This window comes from Drosophila bipectinata, chromosome 4 (genome assembly GCF_030179905.1).
Source record: "Drosophila bipectinata strain 14024-0381.07 chromosome 4, DbipHiC1v2, whole genome shotgun sequence".
NCBI lineage: Eukaryota > Metazoa > Arthropoda > Insecta > Diptera > Drosophilidae > Drosophila > Drosophila bipectinata.
The window spans coordinates 8,897,627-8,916,810 of record NC_091740.1 but is presented as its reverse complement, the minus strand read 5'-3'; the positions used below and the strand labels follow the sequence as shown (position 1 = coordinate 8,916,810).

The following is a 19,184-nucleotide window of genomic DNA, read 5'->3' as shown; positions in this document are numbered from 1 at the left end:
AGATAATTAAGTATTTCACCATGGCAGTGAGACATAGTTTGGAGAATCCAGCTGAAAGCGTAGGAGAGCAGGATACTTTTTGTTCCATTTGTTGCGAATCTTTGACATTGAATGAGATGTTAGCAACGACTCCTTGTAATCATAAATTTCATTACAGCTGTTTAATGCCACTTTTACAAGTAAAGTCAATTTGTCCCGTTTGCAATAGTAGTTGCTCGGTTAACCGGCTTTCTCTTGCAAACAATAATTTAATGATTGAGTTGAACGAGGTAGAGACTGTAGGAGAAACTTTAGATCCTAGCCTTGAACCATCCAGAGGTAATCTCAGTACTAGAGGGAAAGGTGCTATACCAAAAAGAGGGGTACAGACAAGGTCAATGCAACGTAAAGTACAACTCCTTGAGTTTAATAACGATCCAGAAGTGTAAGGAAGAACCGAAATAACCGATCTAGTTCAATCTTGTATACAAGCTCAGCAAAATAACATGTTACAGAATATATCCCAGATTATAAACGCATCAATAACGCAAGCTTTAAAAGTCAAAATGACTTCTCTTAATATCGAGTCAAGAGAACAGGACACAAGGTCACCCAGCGTCCCCCAATGCTTTAATGAATATCAATCTCAACTACCACCCATACATAGAAATGTCAGTCATAGCAGTGAGACATCGGTTGGAAACTCTAGAGCTTCGAATATCTCCCCTGAAAAAGTCGCAAGCATTATGCTAGGCAGGCGCATTAAATTTGACGGTGCTCGAAACGGCATGCAAGTCGAAGACTCTCTATATCGCATCCGCTCCCTTACAGCACTCAGCAGGAATCCCTTACAGGAATACTCAACACCTATTCCCGAGAATAATAACGTTAAAGAAGCGCAAGAGCAACTGAACGCAGTGAACGAGCGAAACCCATTCGCACCTCTACACATTAGATGGAATAGGTATAATGCAACAAGTAGGAAATATTCGAACGGCTTATAATAATAAATGTTCCGTGGTAGGAAAATATGTGACTAACATTTCTTATCGTGGCGAAACAAAGCCTATTGAATTCTACGTTATCCCAACATTAACCCAGGATGATTTATTTATGAATAATTGATTTATGGAAATCTTTTAAGTTGGTCCCTAGCCTGATCAGTCCCAAGATTTTCAGTTCCTTATTATGAATTGGTAAATTAGGCAGGAAAAATATTAGGAACATATCATTTAAAGGATATACAAGTAGGAAAATAAAAATAGTTTTTTTAGGTTGATATTAGTAATTTCAGTTAATGACCCCTTCGAATAAGATTTTTGTGGCATTAACTGTGGTGTAGTGTGTGGATTTCCAGTAGGGCATCCATATCACAGAAAACATAGAATTTAAGATCTTTTTAAAAGCTTAAAGTGTTGTATCTATTATTCTCCGGTCACCTTGGATAAGTGAACGAAAAATATCACGCGATCTTATCTATTGGGTTTTCTGCATATCGAGATAATAGTGCAGCATCAGTTATGTGAAAGCTTTTTAGAGCTTTTATTCTAGCATAGTTAGGGCTAGATAGGGATAGATAGGGAAGCTTAGACACTAACTTGCATACGCTTAAGAGATAAGGCTGCATTATTAAGCCTAAATTAAGAAAAGTAAACTCGTTTTTATTATAATTAAATATATGGAAAAATTTATTCAACCCAGCGGAACTAGCTGTGGAAATCAGTGAATTAGTGAATTTAGTCAATTTTAATGCCAGGTATGTTTTTTAGTTAGTGCAGTGCAGTTTTCTTCAAAGAATTATTTTTCCCCATTACCACGTGCCAGTGCGGCTAGTACCGAATTATGTAATCGTCTAGTTTAAGGATCTAAGGAATTCAGCGCTATTCGACGGAATAAATCCGACCCAATCGAATGGAATCATTTGATCAATTTTGGAGTCGAAAGGCGGCTGCAGTTTTCCGGTGACATAATGGACACCTTTATTTCGCTACACGGAGAGAAAACTCCTGCGAATCATATATATATGGTTGTGCTATCAGCAGTGAATTATAACCATTGGCCTGCTTAAAACACCTATTGCATTCCTGTCCTTGAGCTCAACGGCGGTGAACTTCGGTAAGTGGATACTAATGAAAGAAACTACATATATTTTTGCCTTATATAGTAAATTTTGTACGTCATGAATCTTGAATAATTTTAATTTATATCCTCGCAAACTTATTAATTATACCCTTGCAGAGGGTATTATAATTTTGTCCAAAAGTGTGCAACGCAGTGAAGGAGACATCTCCGACCCTATAAAGTATATATATTCTTGATCAGGATCACCTCCTGAGTTGATATGAGCATGTCCGTCTGTCCGTCTGTCTGTCTGTCTGTTTCTACGCGAACTAGTCTCTCAGTTTTAAAGCTATCGTCTTGAAACTTTGCACACACCCTTCTTTCCTTTGCACGCAGTATATAAGTCGGAACGGCCCGGATCGGCCGACTATATCCTATAGCTGCCATATAACTGATTGATCGGAAATGGTATAACTTTGGTGTTTTTAGAGTTAGAGAGTTCAAATTTGACCAGAGAGCTATTTTTGGCAAAAAATTACGACATGCAACATTTCATAAGGATCGGCCGACTATATCCTATAGCTGCCAACGATCGGAAATGACCCAACTTTCGTGTTTTTGAAGATAGAAAGCTGGAACTTGGTACAGATTATATTTTTGGTCAGTTAATCCGACCTACAAAATTTCATAAGGATCGACCGACTATATCCTATAGCTGCCATATAACTGAACGATCGGAAATATTTTTTGGTAGAAATATCAATTTTCGTATTTTTGAAGATAGAAGCTTGGGACTTTTTTTAGATTTTTTATTGTAATTAATTGGTTTTATTATGATGTAATCATAAGGATCGGCCAACTATATCCGATGTTTGCGATATATATCTGGTTTTAGCTGCAAGGGTATATCAACTTCGGCTCCGCCCGAAGTTAGCTTTCCTTTCTTGTTTCGTAATGTGATTGAAGTCATTTAAAGTGTAGTGTGTATGGGGCTCTAAATTTAACGAAAGCCTTCACTGTATAAGAGCAAAAACGGTCACCGTCAGAGGTAAAAATTTGTACATTTTCGTACATTTAATACCCATTTTTTAGGGTCATTAAAAGAATTACTTACTTTAGACCCCATGAAAGGGTCAGAAAAAGAAGTACTTCCTTCAGACCACACAGTTATTAAATAATCAGAACTACCACGGTTAAATTAAATTTTATTATGTTAAACTATTATAATGTATTAATTATTTATTATATGAAATATAATTTTCTGTAACTGGAAGTTTTAAAATGGCGCTTCTATTGCAGCTGAAATTCTTTCCTTAATTGTTTCTTAGCATGACCAGTTCCACCGACCACATTGCATCTGAAAATAAAAAAGATAAGAAAAGTTAGCAGTTTCATTTTTTTATATAACAAAAATTTATTTAAATGTTCATTATATTGATTTTTATCAGTTTTCAATGAACTGATTAATTTATCCTAATAATAATTTTTATACCCTTGCAGAGGGTATTAAAATTTTGTCCAAAAGTGTGCAACGCAGTGAAGGAGACATCTCCGACCCTATAAAGTATGCATATTCTTGATGTCCGTCTGCCCGTCTGTCTGTCCGTCTGTCTGTCTGTTTCTACGCGAACTAGTCTCTCAGTTTTAAAGCTATCGTCTTGAAACTTTGCGCACACCCTTCTTTCCTTTGCACGCAGTATATGAGTCGGAACGGCCGGGATCGCCCGACTATATCCTATAGCTGCCATATAACTGATTGATCGGAAATGGTATAACTTTAGTGTTTTTAGAGTTAGAGAGTTGAAATTTGACACGAGAGCTATTTTTGGCAAAACATGCCAAAATTTCATAAGGATATAGTTGGCCGATGATTACATCATAATAAAACCAATTAATTAAAATATAAAATCTAAAAAAAAGTGCCAAGCTTCTATTTTTCTAGCTTTCTAATTTTCGATTGTTCAGTTATATGGCAGCTATAAGTTATAGTCAGCCGATCCTTATGAAATTCGTAATGTCGTAATGTTTTGCCAAAAAAAATAGTATATATATACTTTTTAGGGTCGGAGATGTCTCCTTCACTGCGTTGCACACTTTTGACCAAAATTATAATAGCCTCTGCAAGGGTATAAAAAGCAAGCAAAAAATACGCGCACATACATACATGCGGAAATGAAACTTTCCAGAGAGCGACGAAAAAGATCACCTGCTAAAGCGAAGAGCGCTGGGAAAAATCAACGTTGCGGTCTCCTGTCAATTCCTTTGTGAATCTCGTTCGCAAGCGCCAGTTCTTTTGCTGCCTGTTTCAAAAGCTTTAAAAAAAAAAACGAAAAAACTTTATCTGTGTTTATACCAGTGGCGGGGAAAACGCACACATGTTGTATGCGTAGCAGTAAAAAACAATGAGAGCAGAGCAATTTTTTTACTTCGTTTCATTTTTTGTTAATTGAAAAGTTGAAATGGGCAGTAAAAAGTTTATTTTTTTATTGCAAAAAAATTAGTACTTCTCTATACGTCTAGGGCCAATAGGATGCACATTTGACCTGTTCTATAACCTGTGCAACCTGTTCTAAAATTAAACTCCTCGAATTCTTGACTTATGTACCATTGTCGGCTCCTAAATATTTCGGATACCATAGCCTACATAATAACTCCTTCATCACTTCGAGGGTGTTAAATTTTTTTTTTTGAATTTTCCTTTTTTTTTATTTAATTTTTTCTTAATTTTGAGAATTATAATAACAAATCTTAACATTACAAATCTTAACATTAAAACTTAACTATCAGTATACTAAGACTGCATTCTGGCTGGGAGTCCCTCATGTCGGTCGTTGAGTGGGTAAGTCATTGCGACGAAGACGTGGTTGGTTGCTCAACTTGTTACCTCTCTTGCCAGGTGGTTATGGTCACTCAGTTTGCTTGCGGGAGAGTTGTTTAACGTAAGCGGCTTAAAATATTTGTTCGCTTACTTTAATTTGCCAACTTGAATTTTTGAAATTTGGCCATTTTTCAACATCGACTAGAGATTGTTTAGTAGTTGCTTGCGTCGGGCATTTTAAGCGGTTAGGAAAAGCTGTATCATCAGCGAACATAGATGTTGTTAGTCGTGTGCTGGTCGGGATGTCCGCTGCGTAGAGGACACAAAATGTTTGCTCTAACACGTTACTTGAGGATATCCAGCTTCATTAGTGAAATCAACAGGTATAGCAGTATTGCACCTCGCAGAAAATTTTCTGTCGTAAACTCTTAAAGCTTTTGGGTATTGTTGGGAAGAATTTTCCTGATGTTGTGCATTACAGCTATTATAGCTAGAATCTATCAAATGATTGAGAGACATATAAAAGTATTGCAGTGCAGTATTTTAGTTTTTGGATCGCGTTGCTTATTTATGATGTTACTCGGTGCTTTTCACGAAACCCAAATTAATATATCGCACCATCTCCCTAGAATGTGGCCAAGTTTTGCGATGGCATTGAAAGGCTGGGTGATAGTGAAAACGGCGCAATATGGGAGCTCAGTGATCATTTTGGGAGGTCGTAGCACGGGATTTTTTTTTGGGTTCTGTTGACTTATGATGATTTTAATTCGCTTGGGGAAACTCAATTGACTCATAAGGAAGCTGAGGCTCATATGGTATTAAGTTGGAAAACATTTTTAGGGTGATTGGCAAACGTAATGTCTCTGTCTGCATCGCTGCGCGCCCGGCCGCCTGTGGGTTTTATAATAGGCATCACGGTTTCTTTCGGTGAGCTTGAATTGGGTGAACTCTCCATAGAGTGTTTTTTGTACTAGAAGTTGTATGTTGTTTTTTCTTGCTAAAAGAGCTTTAATGAGTTGACTTGAGGCCAGTCTTAAGCTTTGCTTAGCAGATGGCGATCTGTGGCATTGCCACTCTCGACGTATTCGCCATTTTTCGAGGACAAGCTTTTCGATTTAAAGATATGTCTTCTTTTGGTTACATTGTGTATGAAGGTGTTTGAGGTGTTGAAGCTCCAGCTGCAGAAATGAGTACAGACAATTAACAAAGCTGTCTACATCATTGAGATGAGGACTTAGCTCAATGTGTGAGCTAATATACTTTCTGTACTTAACCCAATTGGTTTTCTGTAAGGTCAATTTTAATTATTGTTTCAATGTTCCTTGATGTCGGCGTAGAATAAACAGGACTGCCGAGTGCTCAAAGGAAAGATTCGAAAGGCGCTCGGCACTTATACGATTTTTGGGATGTTTTTGAAAATCGCCATTTAATTGGGTCTAATTTCATTTAACTTTTTCTAAGCTTTGATAATTGCATTATAGACCTGCTTTCCTTTTGGGGTCACGAGACGAGATCTGTGAAGTGGTCTCCTAGTGAGTTGAAAACTCATCTTCAGCTATAGAAAAGCGAGGGGGCAGTATACGCAGCTAGTGTAAGTTTGTTGCCAGTATTTAGTTGTATATTTATAGATGTGGCCTGCTTACGTTTTAGGAAATTTGTGATGACAGTGGTGCTTAATACGGCTTCTGATTAGGGTTCCAGTCCCACGATGTACTTTAACGCCGGGATGATTTGTTCCTTAGAATAAATATCCTCATAGTTGAAAATTAAATTGGTTTGTATTACAAACCTTACAAACTTTGTAAGGTATGTTTCTGAAAGCAGCATTACGTCGATATGATTGCCGGCCGATATGATTGTCGAGTAGGAATTAGAGGTCTGCATGAATAGCTAAAAAACGACATTCAAATGCACAACCTCAAAAATGAATTGAGTGAGATAGAATGCTGAGACGAAAATTAATGAATGAGTGAGTGCGAATGTGTAGGTCTCACTCGCGCAACATTCCGGGGATGAAAACCGAATTGAATGAGTTAGAGTTACAGTTCGCATTCGATTTGTTGCGAATGCATTCTAGAATGTACGATACAACTATGCATATTTGCCTGTATTTTTAGACGCTGATAATAAAATAATTCAAAAGTGGAAGTAAGTCTTTGTTTTTTTTTTCAGAAATATTTATTATTATTTTAACTTATATAAATGAAAAAATATTTTCAATATTTATTAATAAATAATTTTCCAGCACAATTTTGCCGCTAAAAAAATTTTGTAAAACTAAAGAAAACTAAAAAAAAAACACTAAGAAAATAATAACAACAGTTAAAAACCAAAGCAAAAAAACACTCTCATTATAATTCACCTTTCGGTCAATTCCCTCATTATTAAAGAAGTATTTAAGAAACGTTTTGCTCAACAAAAGAAAGTAAATGAATGCACAGAGTGTGTTAAAAACCATTCGAGACATTCGGTTGCATTCCTCATTCCAAAAGCACTCTTTTTACTTCCCACCCCAGCTCACTCGGTTTCAAAGCAAGAGAATGCCCATGAGTTAGAGCTCTCCCACTTTCTCACTCCCCCTGACTCAATTCGTTGTGTCTCTTACACTTGTTCATTCTATTCCATTCGGATGTATTCTATGGCTGAGGCAATAGGAATGTATTCCTGCAGACCTCTAGTAGGAATTGAGCTAACTCAAGATTATGCTGTGGAACGCCGTAAGCGTTCTATGTAGATATCCGTATGGAAGATATTATTTAGATTGTTGTGAAACCAGCATTTGAATCAATAGGCTGTATATCATTGCTTTAAAGTTGCTTCTTGGCTGCTCCGGCAATTGGTGCTGCTGAGCTGGTTTCGGTTCTTGGTATGCTGATTGCAGAAATGAACTTTATTGAGCCAGGGGTGGCCAGTCCTGATTTTAGAGCGCTTGCGTATGTCACATTTTTGTCAGAGTTTATGGGTCCTAGTGAAGATCTGGCTACAGTCGAGAAGAAGACTTCAGGGTTTGATCCCGAGGCTATTAGCTGTTTAATTTGGGGCATTAATTCCTCTCTGGTGGATGCATTTTTTCAGCTCCCTATAAACTGGGCAACGTCTTTAGTTAGAAGTTCGATTGCCACCGCAGTTGCCGCATTTTTTAGAGGTGCAATCATCTTTGCTTACTGGGCAGTGTACTCAGTCATGAACCTCACTACAAAGTACATATACCGGGCGCAGTTTACAGTATAACCATGTACGGCAATATTTTTGGCAGTTCGCGAATTGTAACGGCCCATCGCGTACCGGGCCAATTGTACCTTAACTGTAACTCTGCGGTGCAGCAGGAACTGAAGGTTTTCTGATAGGGTGCACTTCGTAATTCTTCAGGGGTTTATTTTCTGGTTTGAGCTTATCTCTAAAAAGTGCGGCTTTCTATCCCTGTTAGAGGCCATCCATATATTGCGTGACGCGCCGGGGGGGAAGGGGTTTAGGGTTAACGTCACGGTTTGGGGTCACGGGGGTCTAACCTCGCGTCATGGTTTGTCACGCAGGGGGGGAAAAAGTCTGAAATTCGCGTCACGCAATATATGGACGGCCCCTTAAGGATATTGAAGACTATCTTAGCGCCGTCAGCCAACGGGTACAGCAGGGGGACCTACGCGCAAGCAATTGCGTGCCGTAACTGTGTACACCGCTGGTAGTGCGACTATACTCTCCACGTGAGGGCGGCTGGTAACAGGTCCCGGTAAGGTCATGTCTCTGCCGAGGATGCCGAGGGAGAAGAACCCTCCCTTCCTTAAATCACCCCAATCCAAGGTGGAACAGCATATGCCGAAGGATGCGTGTCCGAGAGGGGGCTCGGACGCTAATATACGAACTCTGGGGGACCGGCCGACCTCCCAGTTTTAACCAGGCTTATTGTGACAAGCGGGCTATGTCATGATGGACGAACCTCCTCCCGCCTACTCGTGGGACCAAAATATGATTTCTACTAAACTAACCAAAAACCAAAGTGGAGAACGGAACAAGGAGTTGCTGAGATGGAGAAGCCCCCCACAGAGGGGCAACATCTGGAGGCGGGACGCGCCGGTGCGGAGGAGGTTGCCAAGGCAACTTCTTCCAAAGCGGTGCTAGCTATGGGACCACCGAACGGTGTGGAGAGGAAGACCCCAGGGTCAACCTCTAAACCAACCAGCGGGGCCCCTAATGCTAACCCTGGCCCGGGAGCGTCTCACTCGACGCAGCGTAAAGGCTCTTACAAGGACAGAAGAAGAGCAGCCTTCATTTTGATGAGGGCGGACCCATCGGCCGAAGCCAACCCGGACCAGGCCGAGATCATCAAGTGGGCAAGGGAGATCCTGCCCGACTTGAATCCGGAAAAGGTGGGAGTGAGGCTGGATCCGAATAGACGTACTGGGTCAGACCCTGCCAAGGAGGCCGCGCAAAATCAGAGGTCCCCAGAGGGAGGAGCCCCCCATGCCAAGAAGAGGAAGGCCCATCCGCAGCCGTCCAACCGCTCGTTCGCGAGTGTGACTCACTGAAAAGCCAGCCGACCCTAAAACCATTCTAACAATGCTTAGGATGTGCAACCCGACGCTCCCCACGGCGGACTGGAGAGTCGCCAAGGTCGAGGAGGCGTTGGGACTACGGAGGCAGGTCGTCCTCACACTCAACGAGGAGACCGTTAAAGCCCTGGAGAGGACGGAGCACCGGATGAAGTACGGATTCGAACACGTTTCGGTCCGTATCTAAAAATCCGATGCGAAGGCCAAGCCAGGAGGTATCGGGCCGGAGGCAGACACACAAGAGCCAGACTTGGAGGAGCCGACCAAAGAGGGGCAACCGGAAGGAATGTCGGATGAGGAGGAGGACATCCTGGAAGGGTACAACTGAGAGGAAAGCGACTTTGCAAGGGCACTTGGTGGATTCGGAATGAAGGAGGACTCTCTGCTGAGCTCCGAGACGGAGGCAGAAATTACTGTGGTGGAGATTTGTAAGGATGTCCCTGACGATCTTGCAAATAAAGCTCGACCACAGTAAAGCGGCGTCATCTGCCTTCCTACTCCATCTCGCCGAGAGTGGAGCTGATTTGGCCCTCATCCAGGAACCCTCGATCCTAGGAGACAGGATTCTTGGGTTGGGGGCGTCGGAGTTTAGTCTCTGCAAAGCCGATACTACAGGTAAAAGGCGAGCCTGCATCCTTGCAAAAAAGAACCTTAACCTCTTTTTGCTACCCAATTTCACCAATGAAGACCACGTAGCCGCAGTCATAGAGAGCCCAAATGGCCCTCTAAAGATATGTTCGGCGTATATGGGCCACGTCCAGCAGGCCCTCCCCCCGCACCCGCTAATCAAACAGCTAGTGGAGGACAGCAGCAAGCACAAGATCGACCTGATCATAGGTTGCGATGCTAACCAGTGTTGCCAATTTCGCTTTTTTCCCGTCAAATCTGGCTTTTTTTAAAGGCCATTTGCTGGAAAAATTCAAAAACAGCGGGCAGCGGGAATTCTGGCTTTTTATTTTTGATAAGAGATTTTTTTTTGATTTTTTTCCCGTATAATACATTTTCTTGATACATTGAGTATATTTTTAAGATTACCATTCAAAATACCTAAATATACCAAACATCTGACTCTGGTCACTTTAAATCGATCGAGCGAGCAAATATAAAAATGCTAAAAGAGTACAAGCAGAAAGTTCGGGATGCGTGGCTCAAAAGCGAAAAGTTTAGGGCTTGGGCTCGTAGAGACGACACCGATGAAAGGCGAGTTTTGTGCAGTTACTGCAAATGCACAATTACCGCTAAGCTTTCTGATTTGCGCGCCCATGCAATGACAAAAAACATAAAAATGCATCAGGCGGATTCCAACAATCCAACAAATTGGATTTTGTCACTTTGCCCGTCAAAACGATGGAACAGGAAGCGGCACTTTGCCTATTTATTGCTGAGCATACATCGTTTGCTCAAGTTGATCACTTGGGCAACCTGCGCACCAAATTCTTTGAAGGTGATAGTGCGAGTCGCATACGACTACACAGGACCAAGTGTACCAGCATTATTAAAAATGTTTTGGGACTTCACTTCTCCGAGGAGTTGCGCAGTGATATTGGGGACTCAAAGTTTAGTCTCCAAATAGATGAATCAACTAGATAATTAAATTTTACCTAAAACTGTAATATATATGTTTTGAAGAAATGACTTTTTTTATGGCTTTTTTCGAATTTTTGTGGGCTTCTTTTTATGGGTTTTCACGTCAGAACCCGTCACGTTAGGGGTACAGAACCCACTTTCATAGTCAAGAACAGAAGGGAAGTACTTGACGTCACTCTTTACTCTGAATCCCTATCAGACAGGATTGTTAGTTGGGGAGTCCTAGAGAAACACTCTTTCTCAGATCACCGATACATAGAATAAGTGTTCAACTTCGAGAACTTTAACCGACTAACGGTACGCAACCCGGGGAAAGCGAACTGGGAGCTATACAGGAAATAACTAGATAGTTCCTTGGGGAAACCTCCAACAGGGGACGTTTACAGTAGGGAAGCCCTGGATGCCATGGTGCCATCGCAAACACTTGCGCCCTTTAAAACCAAGGCCCGCAAGGCCTTTAATTTTGCCAGCAAAATAAACTAGGAGACAGCCTGGGAGTCGTACAAAGCGGACCTTAGGCGATATAACAAAGAACTTCGCAAGGCAAAAAGGAATGCCTGGGCCAAGTTCTGCACGAACATTCAGCAAACATCAGAGGCCTCCCGACTCAGGAAGGTCCTCGCAACTACTGCACCAAATGTAGGATACATTAAAACCTCAAAAGGTAACTGGACATCGTCCAGCAGAGAAACCCTAGAGGCTCTCATAGAGACACATTTCCCGGGATGCTCTCGAGAAGACACAACCCTGGAAATGCAGACACAAGGGAATAGCCCCTCCCCCCCTAACCAACTTGAATACCTATTGAGTGACAGGTATCTCAGCTGGGCAATAAATAGCTTCAAGCCCTTTAAATCCCCAGGCCCAGATGGCATTGTCCCGGCTCAACTAATTAAAGCCGGTCCCAATCTGAGGTCTTCAGTCAAGAAAGCTTTCTCAGCAATTTTCAGGATAGGCATCGTACCCGCATTGTGGTTGCGGACGAAAGTCGTATTTATACCCAAGGCGGGAAAACCATCTCACTGCACCCCTAAGGACTTCAGACCAATAAGCCTGTCGTCCTTCCTTCTCAAGACAATGGAGAGACTAATCAGCATCCACATTAATCTTACCTTAAGCCCATATGATATCTCGGAATCACAGCATGCGTATAGGAAGGGCCGATCCACGGAAACGGCACTCCACGAAATCACTACTTTTGTCGAAAAGGCACTTAGTGATAAGGAATACGCACTCATTGCTTTTCTAGACATAGAAGGTGCGTTCAACAATATCCTACCAAGCTCGATAATCAATGCGCTGACAGGACTAGGAAAAGACAATCAATCCATACGCCTTATACAGCAGACCCTGGTAAACAGGACTTTTGAGGCGTCACTAGGAGGAGAATCTATTCATAAATACGTCAGAAGAGGCACCCCTCAAGGAGGCGTACTCTCACCCCTACTCTGGAACGTGGCGGTTAATAGCCTACTGCGATCCCTAGAAGGGGGTGGTTGCAAAGTTATCGCTTATGCGGATGATGTCGCAATTGCCTTCTCTGGAAAATTTCCTCAGACTCTATGTGACCGTATGACGGACAAACTTAGGGTCCTCTCAACGTGGGCAGTTAGAAATGGACTGGGTGTAAACCCGTCCAAAACCGAGCTCGTCCTCTTCACCAGGAAGTACAAAATACCGAACTTACGGCTTTCAAAACTATTAGGAGAAACACTATCCCTTAGCGATAGCGCCAAGTACCTAGGGATTACGCTAGACAGGAAACTGGACTGGAAGTCAAACACCAGGGATAGAGCTAACAAGGCAACAATCGCGCTCTATACTTGCAGGAAAGCCATTGGCCTTAAATGGGGAATGTCACCAAAATTAGTAAGATGGCTTTACACAGCGGTCATAAGACCCATCCTATTCTACGGGGTGGTGGTCTGGTGGCCTGCTCTCACCAACTCCACAATTAGAGAGAAACTTAGGAAAACGCAAAGGATGGCGGAGGTCTGTATCACAGGCAGCCTACGTACCACACCGAAGGATGCCCTAGACTTCATACTCGACGTATTACCGGTAGAGATAATGGGGGTCAAGATAGCCACGCTATCGGAAATCAGGCTACGAGAGACGGGCACATGGAAATTGACAGACTATGGACATACCATAGATCTACACCACTGCACGCCAACGGGGTCTACAGACTACTGCGTACCTGTCGATCATCCCACCTTAAAATACAAGGTCTACATTCCAACAAGGGAGGAATGGGCCACACAAATCCCGGGACCAGCCGGTTCCCTCCATATCTACACAGACGTTTCAAAATTGAATGCCCACGTGGGAGGCGGTTTCCATTGCGAACGGCTGTGTCTAAATGAGTCCTTCAGACTCCCCGACCACTGTAGTGTTTTCCAAGCAGAAGTAATAGCTATCGGAGAAGCACTCAGATACCCAGCACTTATTGGAAATCAGGACACAATCTGTATCTTTTCAGACAGTCAACCGGCCCTCAAAGCCCTTGACGGATTTTCATCCAACTCCAGGACAGTAAATGACTGCCGCAGATCTCTTAACGAGATGGCAGAGCAGCATGACATTCACCTCATATGGGTACCCGGGCATAGGGACCACGAGGGTAATTGCACCGCCGACGAACTGGCAAGAGCAGCTACTACCAATCCTCTCCTACCGGAAAAGGAACCAGTAGGTATCCCCTTAGCTACGTGTAGGCTAAAATGCAGGGATCACTTTGACCGCGCATCACTGAGGAAATGGAGAAATCTCCAAAACTGCAGGAACTCCCGCAGGGGAGGAACTTTTCGAGGACAAGCTTTTCGATTTAAAGATATGTCTTCTCTTGGTTACATTGTGTATGAAGGTGTTTGAGGTGTTGAAGTTCCAGCTGCAGAAAAGAGTACAGACAATTAACAAAGCGGTCTACATCGTTGAGATGAGGACTTAGCTCAATGTGTGAGCTAATATACTTTCTGCACTTAACCCAATTGGTTTTCTGTAAGGTCAATTTTAATTATTGTTTCAATGTTCCTTGATGTCGGCGTAGAATAAACAGGACTGCCGAGTGCTCAAAGGAAAGATTCGAAAGGCGCTCGGCACTTATACGATTTTTGGGATGTTTTTGAAAATCGCCATTTAATTGGGTCTAATTCCATTTAACTTTTTCTAAGCTTTGATAATTGCATTATAGACCTGCTTTCCTTTTGGGGTCACGAGACGAGATCTGTGAAGTGGTCTCCTAGTGAGTTGAAAACTCATCTTCAGCTATAGAAAAGCGAGGGGGCAGTATACGCAGCTAGTGTAAGTTTGTTGCCAGTATTTAGTTGTATATTTATAGATGTGGCCTGCTTACGTTTTAGGAAATTTGTGCTGACAGTGGTGCTTAATACGGCTTCTGATTAGGGTTCCAGTCCCACGATGTACTTTACCGCCGGGATGATTTGTTCCTTAGAATAAATATCCTCATAGTTGAAAATTAAATTGGTTTGTAATAGAGGTCTGCAGGAATACATTCCTATTGCCTCAGCCATAGAATACATCCGAATGGAATAGAATGAACAAGTGTAAGAGACACAACGAATTGAGTCAGAGGGAGTGAGAAAGTGGGAGAGCTCTAACTCATGGGCATTCTCTTGCTTTGAAACCGAGTGAGCTGGGGTGGGAAGTAAAAACAGTGCTTTTGGAATGAGGAATGCAGCCGAATGTCTCGAATGGTTTTTAACACACTCTGTGCATTCATTTACTTTCTTTTGTTGAGCAAAACGTTTCTTAAATACTTCTTTAATAATGAGGGAATTGACCGAAAGGTGAATTATAATGAGAGTGTTTTTTTTTTTTTGCTTTGGTTTTTTAACTGTTGTTATTATTTTCTTAGTGTTTTTTTTTTTAGTTTTCTTTAGTTTTACAAAATTTTTTTTTTTTTTTTTTTTTAGCGGCAAAATTGTGCTGGAAAATTATTTATTAATAAATATTGAAAATATTTTTTCATTTATATAAGTTAAATAGGCCGTCAGCCAACGGGTACAACAGGGGGACCTACGCGCAAGCAATTGCGTGCCGTAACTGTGTACACCGCTGGTAGTGCGACTATACTCTCCACGTGAGGGCGGCTGGTAACAGGTCCCGGTAAGGTCATGTCTCTGCCGAGGATGCTGGCTAATGGTAGTCGGGCGTGGAGAAGAACACTCCCTTCCTTAAATTACCCCAATCCAAGGTGGAACAGCATATGCCGAAGGATGCGTGTCCGAGGGGGGGCTCGGACGCTAATATGCGAACTCTGGGGGACAGGCCGACCTCCCAGTTTTAACCAGGCTTATCGTGACAAGCGGGCTATGTCATGATGGACGAACATCCTCTCGCCTACTCGTGGGACCAAAATATGATTTCTACTAAACTAACCAAAAACCAAAGTGGAGAACGGAACAAGGAGTTGCTGAGATGGAGAAGCCCCCCACAGAGGGGCAACATCTGGAGGCGGGACGCGCCGGTGCGGAGGAGGTTGCCAAGGCAACTTCTTCCAAAGCGGTGCTAGCTATGGGACCACCGAACGGTGTGGAGAGGAAGACCCCAGGGTCAACCTCTAAACCAACCGGCGGTGCCCCTAAGGCGAACCCTGGTCCGGAAGCGTCTCACTCGACGCAGCGTAAAGAATCCTACAAGGACAGAAGAAGAGCAGCCTTCATTCTGATGAGGGCGGACCCATCGGCCGAAGCCAACCCGGACCAGGCCGAGATTATTAAGTGGGCAAGGGAGATCCTACCCGACTTCAATCCGGAAAAGGCGGGAGAAAGGCTGGATCCGAAGAGACGCACTGGGTCAGACCCTGCCAAGGAGGCCGCGCAAAGCGCGAAGAGGCAGAGGTCCACAGAGGGAGAAGCCCCCCAGGCCAAGAAGAGGAAGGCCCAGCCGCTCGTTCGCTGAGGTGACGAAGGGAAGAACCCTAATTGGAGTCCTGGACAAGGGCTCCAAGGATGGGCTCATCCCCAAGGAACTCTGGCGACGAGTGGTAAACGAGTTGCATGGGCGCTTCGTGGAGGAGATGCTGCGAAGTGGAGGACCCCCACCTGAATGCGAAGACGCAGGATGGTACCAGGGTAGCGTCAAGGTGATTGCTTGCCAAGACGCGCGATCGGTGGAGACTTACAAGCGGATGATTGCATCGCTTGGAGAGGTCTACCCTGGAGCTAAGCTGGTGGCGGTTGACTGGGACGAGATCTCCAGCAAACCGAGGGCGCGAGTGTGGCTCACAGAAAAGCCAGCCGACCCTAAGACCATCCTGACTATGCTTAGGATGTGCAACCAGACGCTCCCCACGGCGGACTGGAGAGTCGCCAAGGTCGAGGAGGCGGTGGGATTGCGGAGGCAGGTCGTCCTCACACTAAACGAGGAGACCGTAAAAGCCCTGGAGAGGACGGAGCACCGGCTTAAATACGGATTCGAGCATGTCTCGGTCCGTATATATAAATCTGATGCGAAGGCCAAGCCAGGAGGTATTGGTCTGGAGGCAGACACGCAAGAGCCAGACTTGGAGGAGCCGACCGAAGAGGGGCACCCGGAGGAAATGTCGGATGAGGAGGAGGACATTCTAGAAGGGTACACCTCGGAGGAGAGCGACTTGGCAAGGGCGCTTGGTGGTGTCGGAATGGAGGACTCTCTGCTGGGCTCCGAGACGGAGGCAGAGATAACTGTGGTGGAGGTTTGTAAGGATGTCCCTGACGATCTTACAAATAAACCTCCACCACAGTAAAGCAGCGTCAGCTGCCCTCCTTCTCCACCTCGCCGAGAGTGGAGCAGATGTGGCCCTCATCCAGGAACCCTGGATCCTAGGAGACAGGATTCTTGGGTTGGGGGCGTCGGAGTTCCGGCTCTGCAAAGCCAACACTACAGGTAAAAGGCGAGCTTGCATCCTCGCAAAAAAGAACCTTAACCTCTTTTTGCTACCCAATTTCACCAATGAAGACCACGTAGCCGCAGCCGTAGAGAGCCCAAATGGCCCTCTAAGGATATGTTCGGCGTATATGGGCCACGACCAGGAGGCCCTTCCCCCGCACCCGCTGATCAAACAGCTGGTGGAAGACAGCAGGAAGCACAAGATCGACCTGATCATAGGTTGTGATGCTAACGCCCATCATCATCAGTGGGGCAGCACTGACACAAACGAGAGGGGTGAGTCAATCTTCGATTTTATCCTAGGCTCCAATCTTTTGGTGGGTAACAGGGGTACAGAACCCACTTTCATAGTCAAGAACAGAAGAGAAGTACTTGACGTCACTCTTTACTCTGAATCCCTAGCAGACAGGATTGTTAGATGGGGAGTCCTAGAGAAACACTCATTCTCAGACCACCGATACATAGAATTAGTGGTCAATTTCGAGAACTTTAATCGACTAACGGTACGCAACCCGAGAAAAGCGAACTGGGAGTTATATAGAAAGAAGCTAGATAGTTCCTTGGGAAATCCTCCAACAGGGAATGTGGATAGTAGGGCAGCCCTGGATGCCATGGTGGATACGCTCACGGCAGCGTGCGCCAGGGCATTCAATTAAGCTTGTCCCAAAATCAGATCGGGCAAAAGCAAGTCAAAGAAACCACCATGGTGGTCGCAAACACTTGCGCCCTTTAAAACCAAGGCCCGCAAGGCCTTCAATTTTGCCAGCAAAACAAACTCGGAGACAGCCTGGGAGTCGTATAAAGCGGACCTTAGGCGATATAACAAAGAACTTCGCAAGGCAAAAAGGAATGCCTGGGCCGAATTCTGCACGAACATTCAGCAGACATCAGAGGCCTCTCGACTCAGGAAGGTCCTTGCAACTACTGCACCAAATGTAGGATACATTAAAACCTCAGAGGGCAACTGGACATCGTCCAGCAAAGAAACCCTAGAGGCTCTCATAGAGACACATTTCCCGGGATGCTCTCGAGAAGACACAACCCTGGAAATGCAGACACAGGGGAATAGCCCCCCCACCACTAACCCACTTGAATACCTATTGAATGATAGATATCTCAGCTGGGCAATAAATAGCTTCAAGCCCTTCAAATCCCCGGGCCCAGATGGCATTGTCCCGGCTCAACTAATTAAAGCCGGTCCCAACCTGAGTCAAGATAGCTTGGGTCAAGATAGCTTTCTCAGCAATTTTCAGGATGGGCATCGTACCCAAAATGTGGTTGCGGACGAAAGTCGTATTTATACCCAAGGCGGGAAAACCATCTCACTGCACCCCCAAGGACTTCAGACCAATAAGCCTGTCGTCCTTCCCTCTCAAGACAATGGAGAGACCAATCAGCCTCCATATTTATCTTACTATAAACCCAGATGATATCTCGGAATCACAGCATGCGTATAGGAAGGGCCGATCCACGGAAACGGCACTCCACGAAATCACTACTTTTGTCGAGAAGGCACTTAGTGATAAGGAATACGCACTCATTGCTTTTCTAGACATAGAAGGTGCGTTCAACAACATCCTACCAATCTCGATAACCAATGCGCTGACAGGACTAGGAATAGATGATCAATCCGTACGCCTTACAAAGCAGATCCTGGTAAACAGGACTGTTGAGGCGTCACTAGGAGGAAAATCTATTCATAGATACGTCAGAAGAGGCACCCCGCAAGGAAGCGTACTCTCACCCCTACTCTGGAACGTGGCGGTTAATAGCCTACTGCGATCCCTAGAAGGGGGTGGTTGCAAAGTTATCGCTTACGCGGATGATGTCGCAATTGCCTTCTCAGGAAAATTTCCCCAGACTCTATGTGACCGCATGACGGACAAACTTAGGGTCCTCTCAAGGTGGGCAGCTAGAAATGGACTAGGTGTGAACCCATCCAAAACAGAACTCGTCCTTTTCACCAGGAAGTACAAAATACCAAACTTAAGGCTTCCAAAACTATTAGGAGAAACACTATCCCTTAGCGATAGCGCCAAGTACCTAGGGATTACGCTAGACAGGAAACTGGACTGGAAATCAAACACTATGGATAGAGCCAACAAAGCTACAATCGCGCTCTATACTTGCAGAAAAGCCATTGGTCTTAAATGGGGAATGTCACCAAAAATTGTAAGATGGCTTTATACAGCGGTCATAAGACCCATCCTCTTCTACGGGGTGGTGGTATGGTGGCCCGCTCTCACCAACTCCACAATCAGGGAGAAGCTTAGGAAAACGCAAAGGATGGCGGAGGTCTG

The 19,184-nt window shown here is 44.1% G+C and overlaps 1 protein-coding gene across 4 annotated transcripts in view; it reads right to left on the bottom strand.

The window, feature by feature from the left end:
• Positions 1-3,228: 3,228 nt before the first annotated feature.
• The window catches only part of LOC108126859 (serine-rich adhesin for platelets), a 119,175-nt gene continuing 103,219 nt past the window's right edge, over positions 3,229-19,184 (bottom strand). For 2 of the 4 annotated variants that reach the window (XR_006246436.2, XR_006246437.2), the window contains 2 exons: positions 4,205-4,352; positions 3,229-3,397 (listed from right to left, as the gene is read on the bottom strand). Coding sequence is in view for 1 of the 4 variants with exons in the window: in XM_043213616.2 (XP_043069551.1) it covers positions 3,354-3,397 (44 nt within the window). In the remaining 3 variants the exon portion in view is untranslated. The remainder of the gene's footprint in view (positions 3,398-4,204; positions 4,353-19,184) is intronic. The other 2 variants (XR_011443494.1, XM_043213616.2) reach the window with 1 other exon arrangement.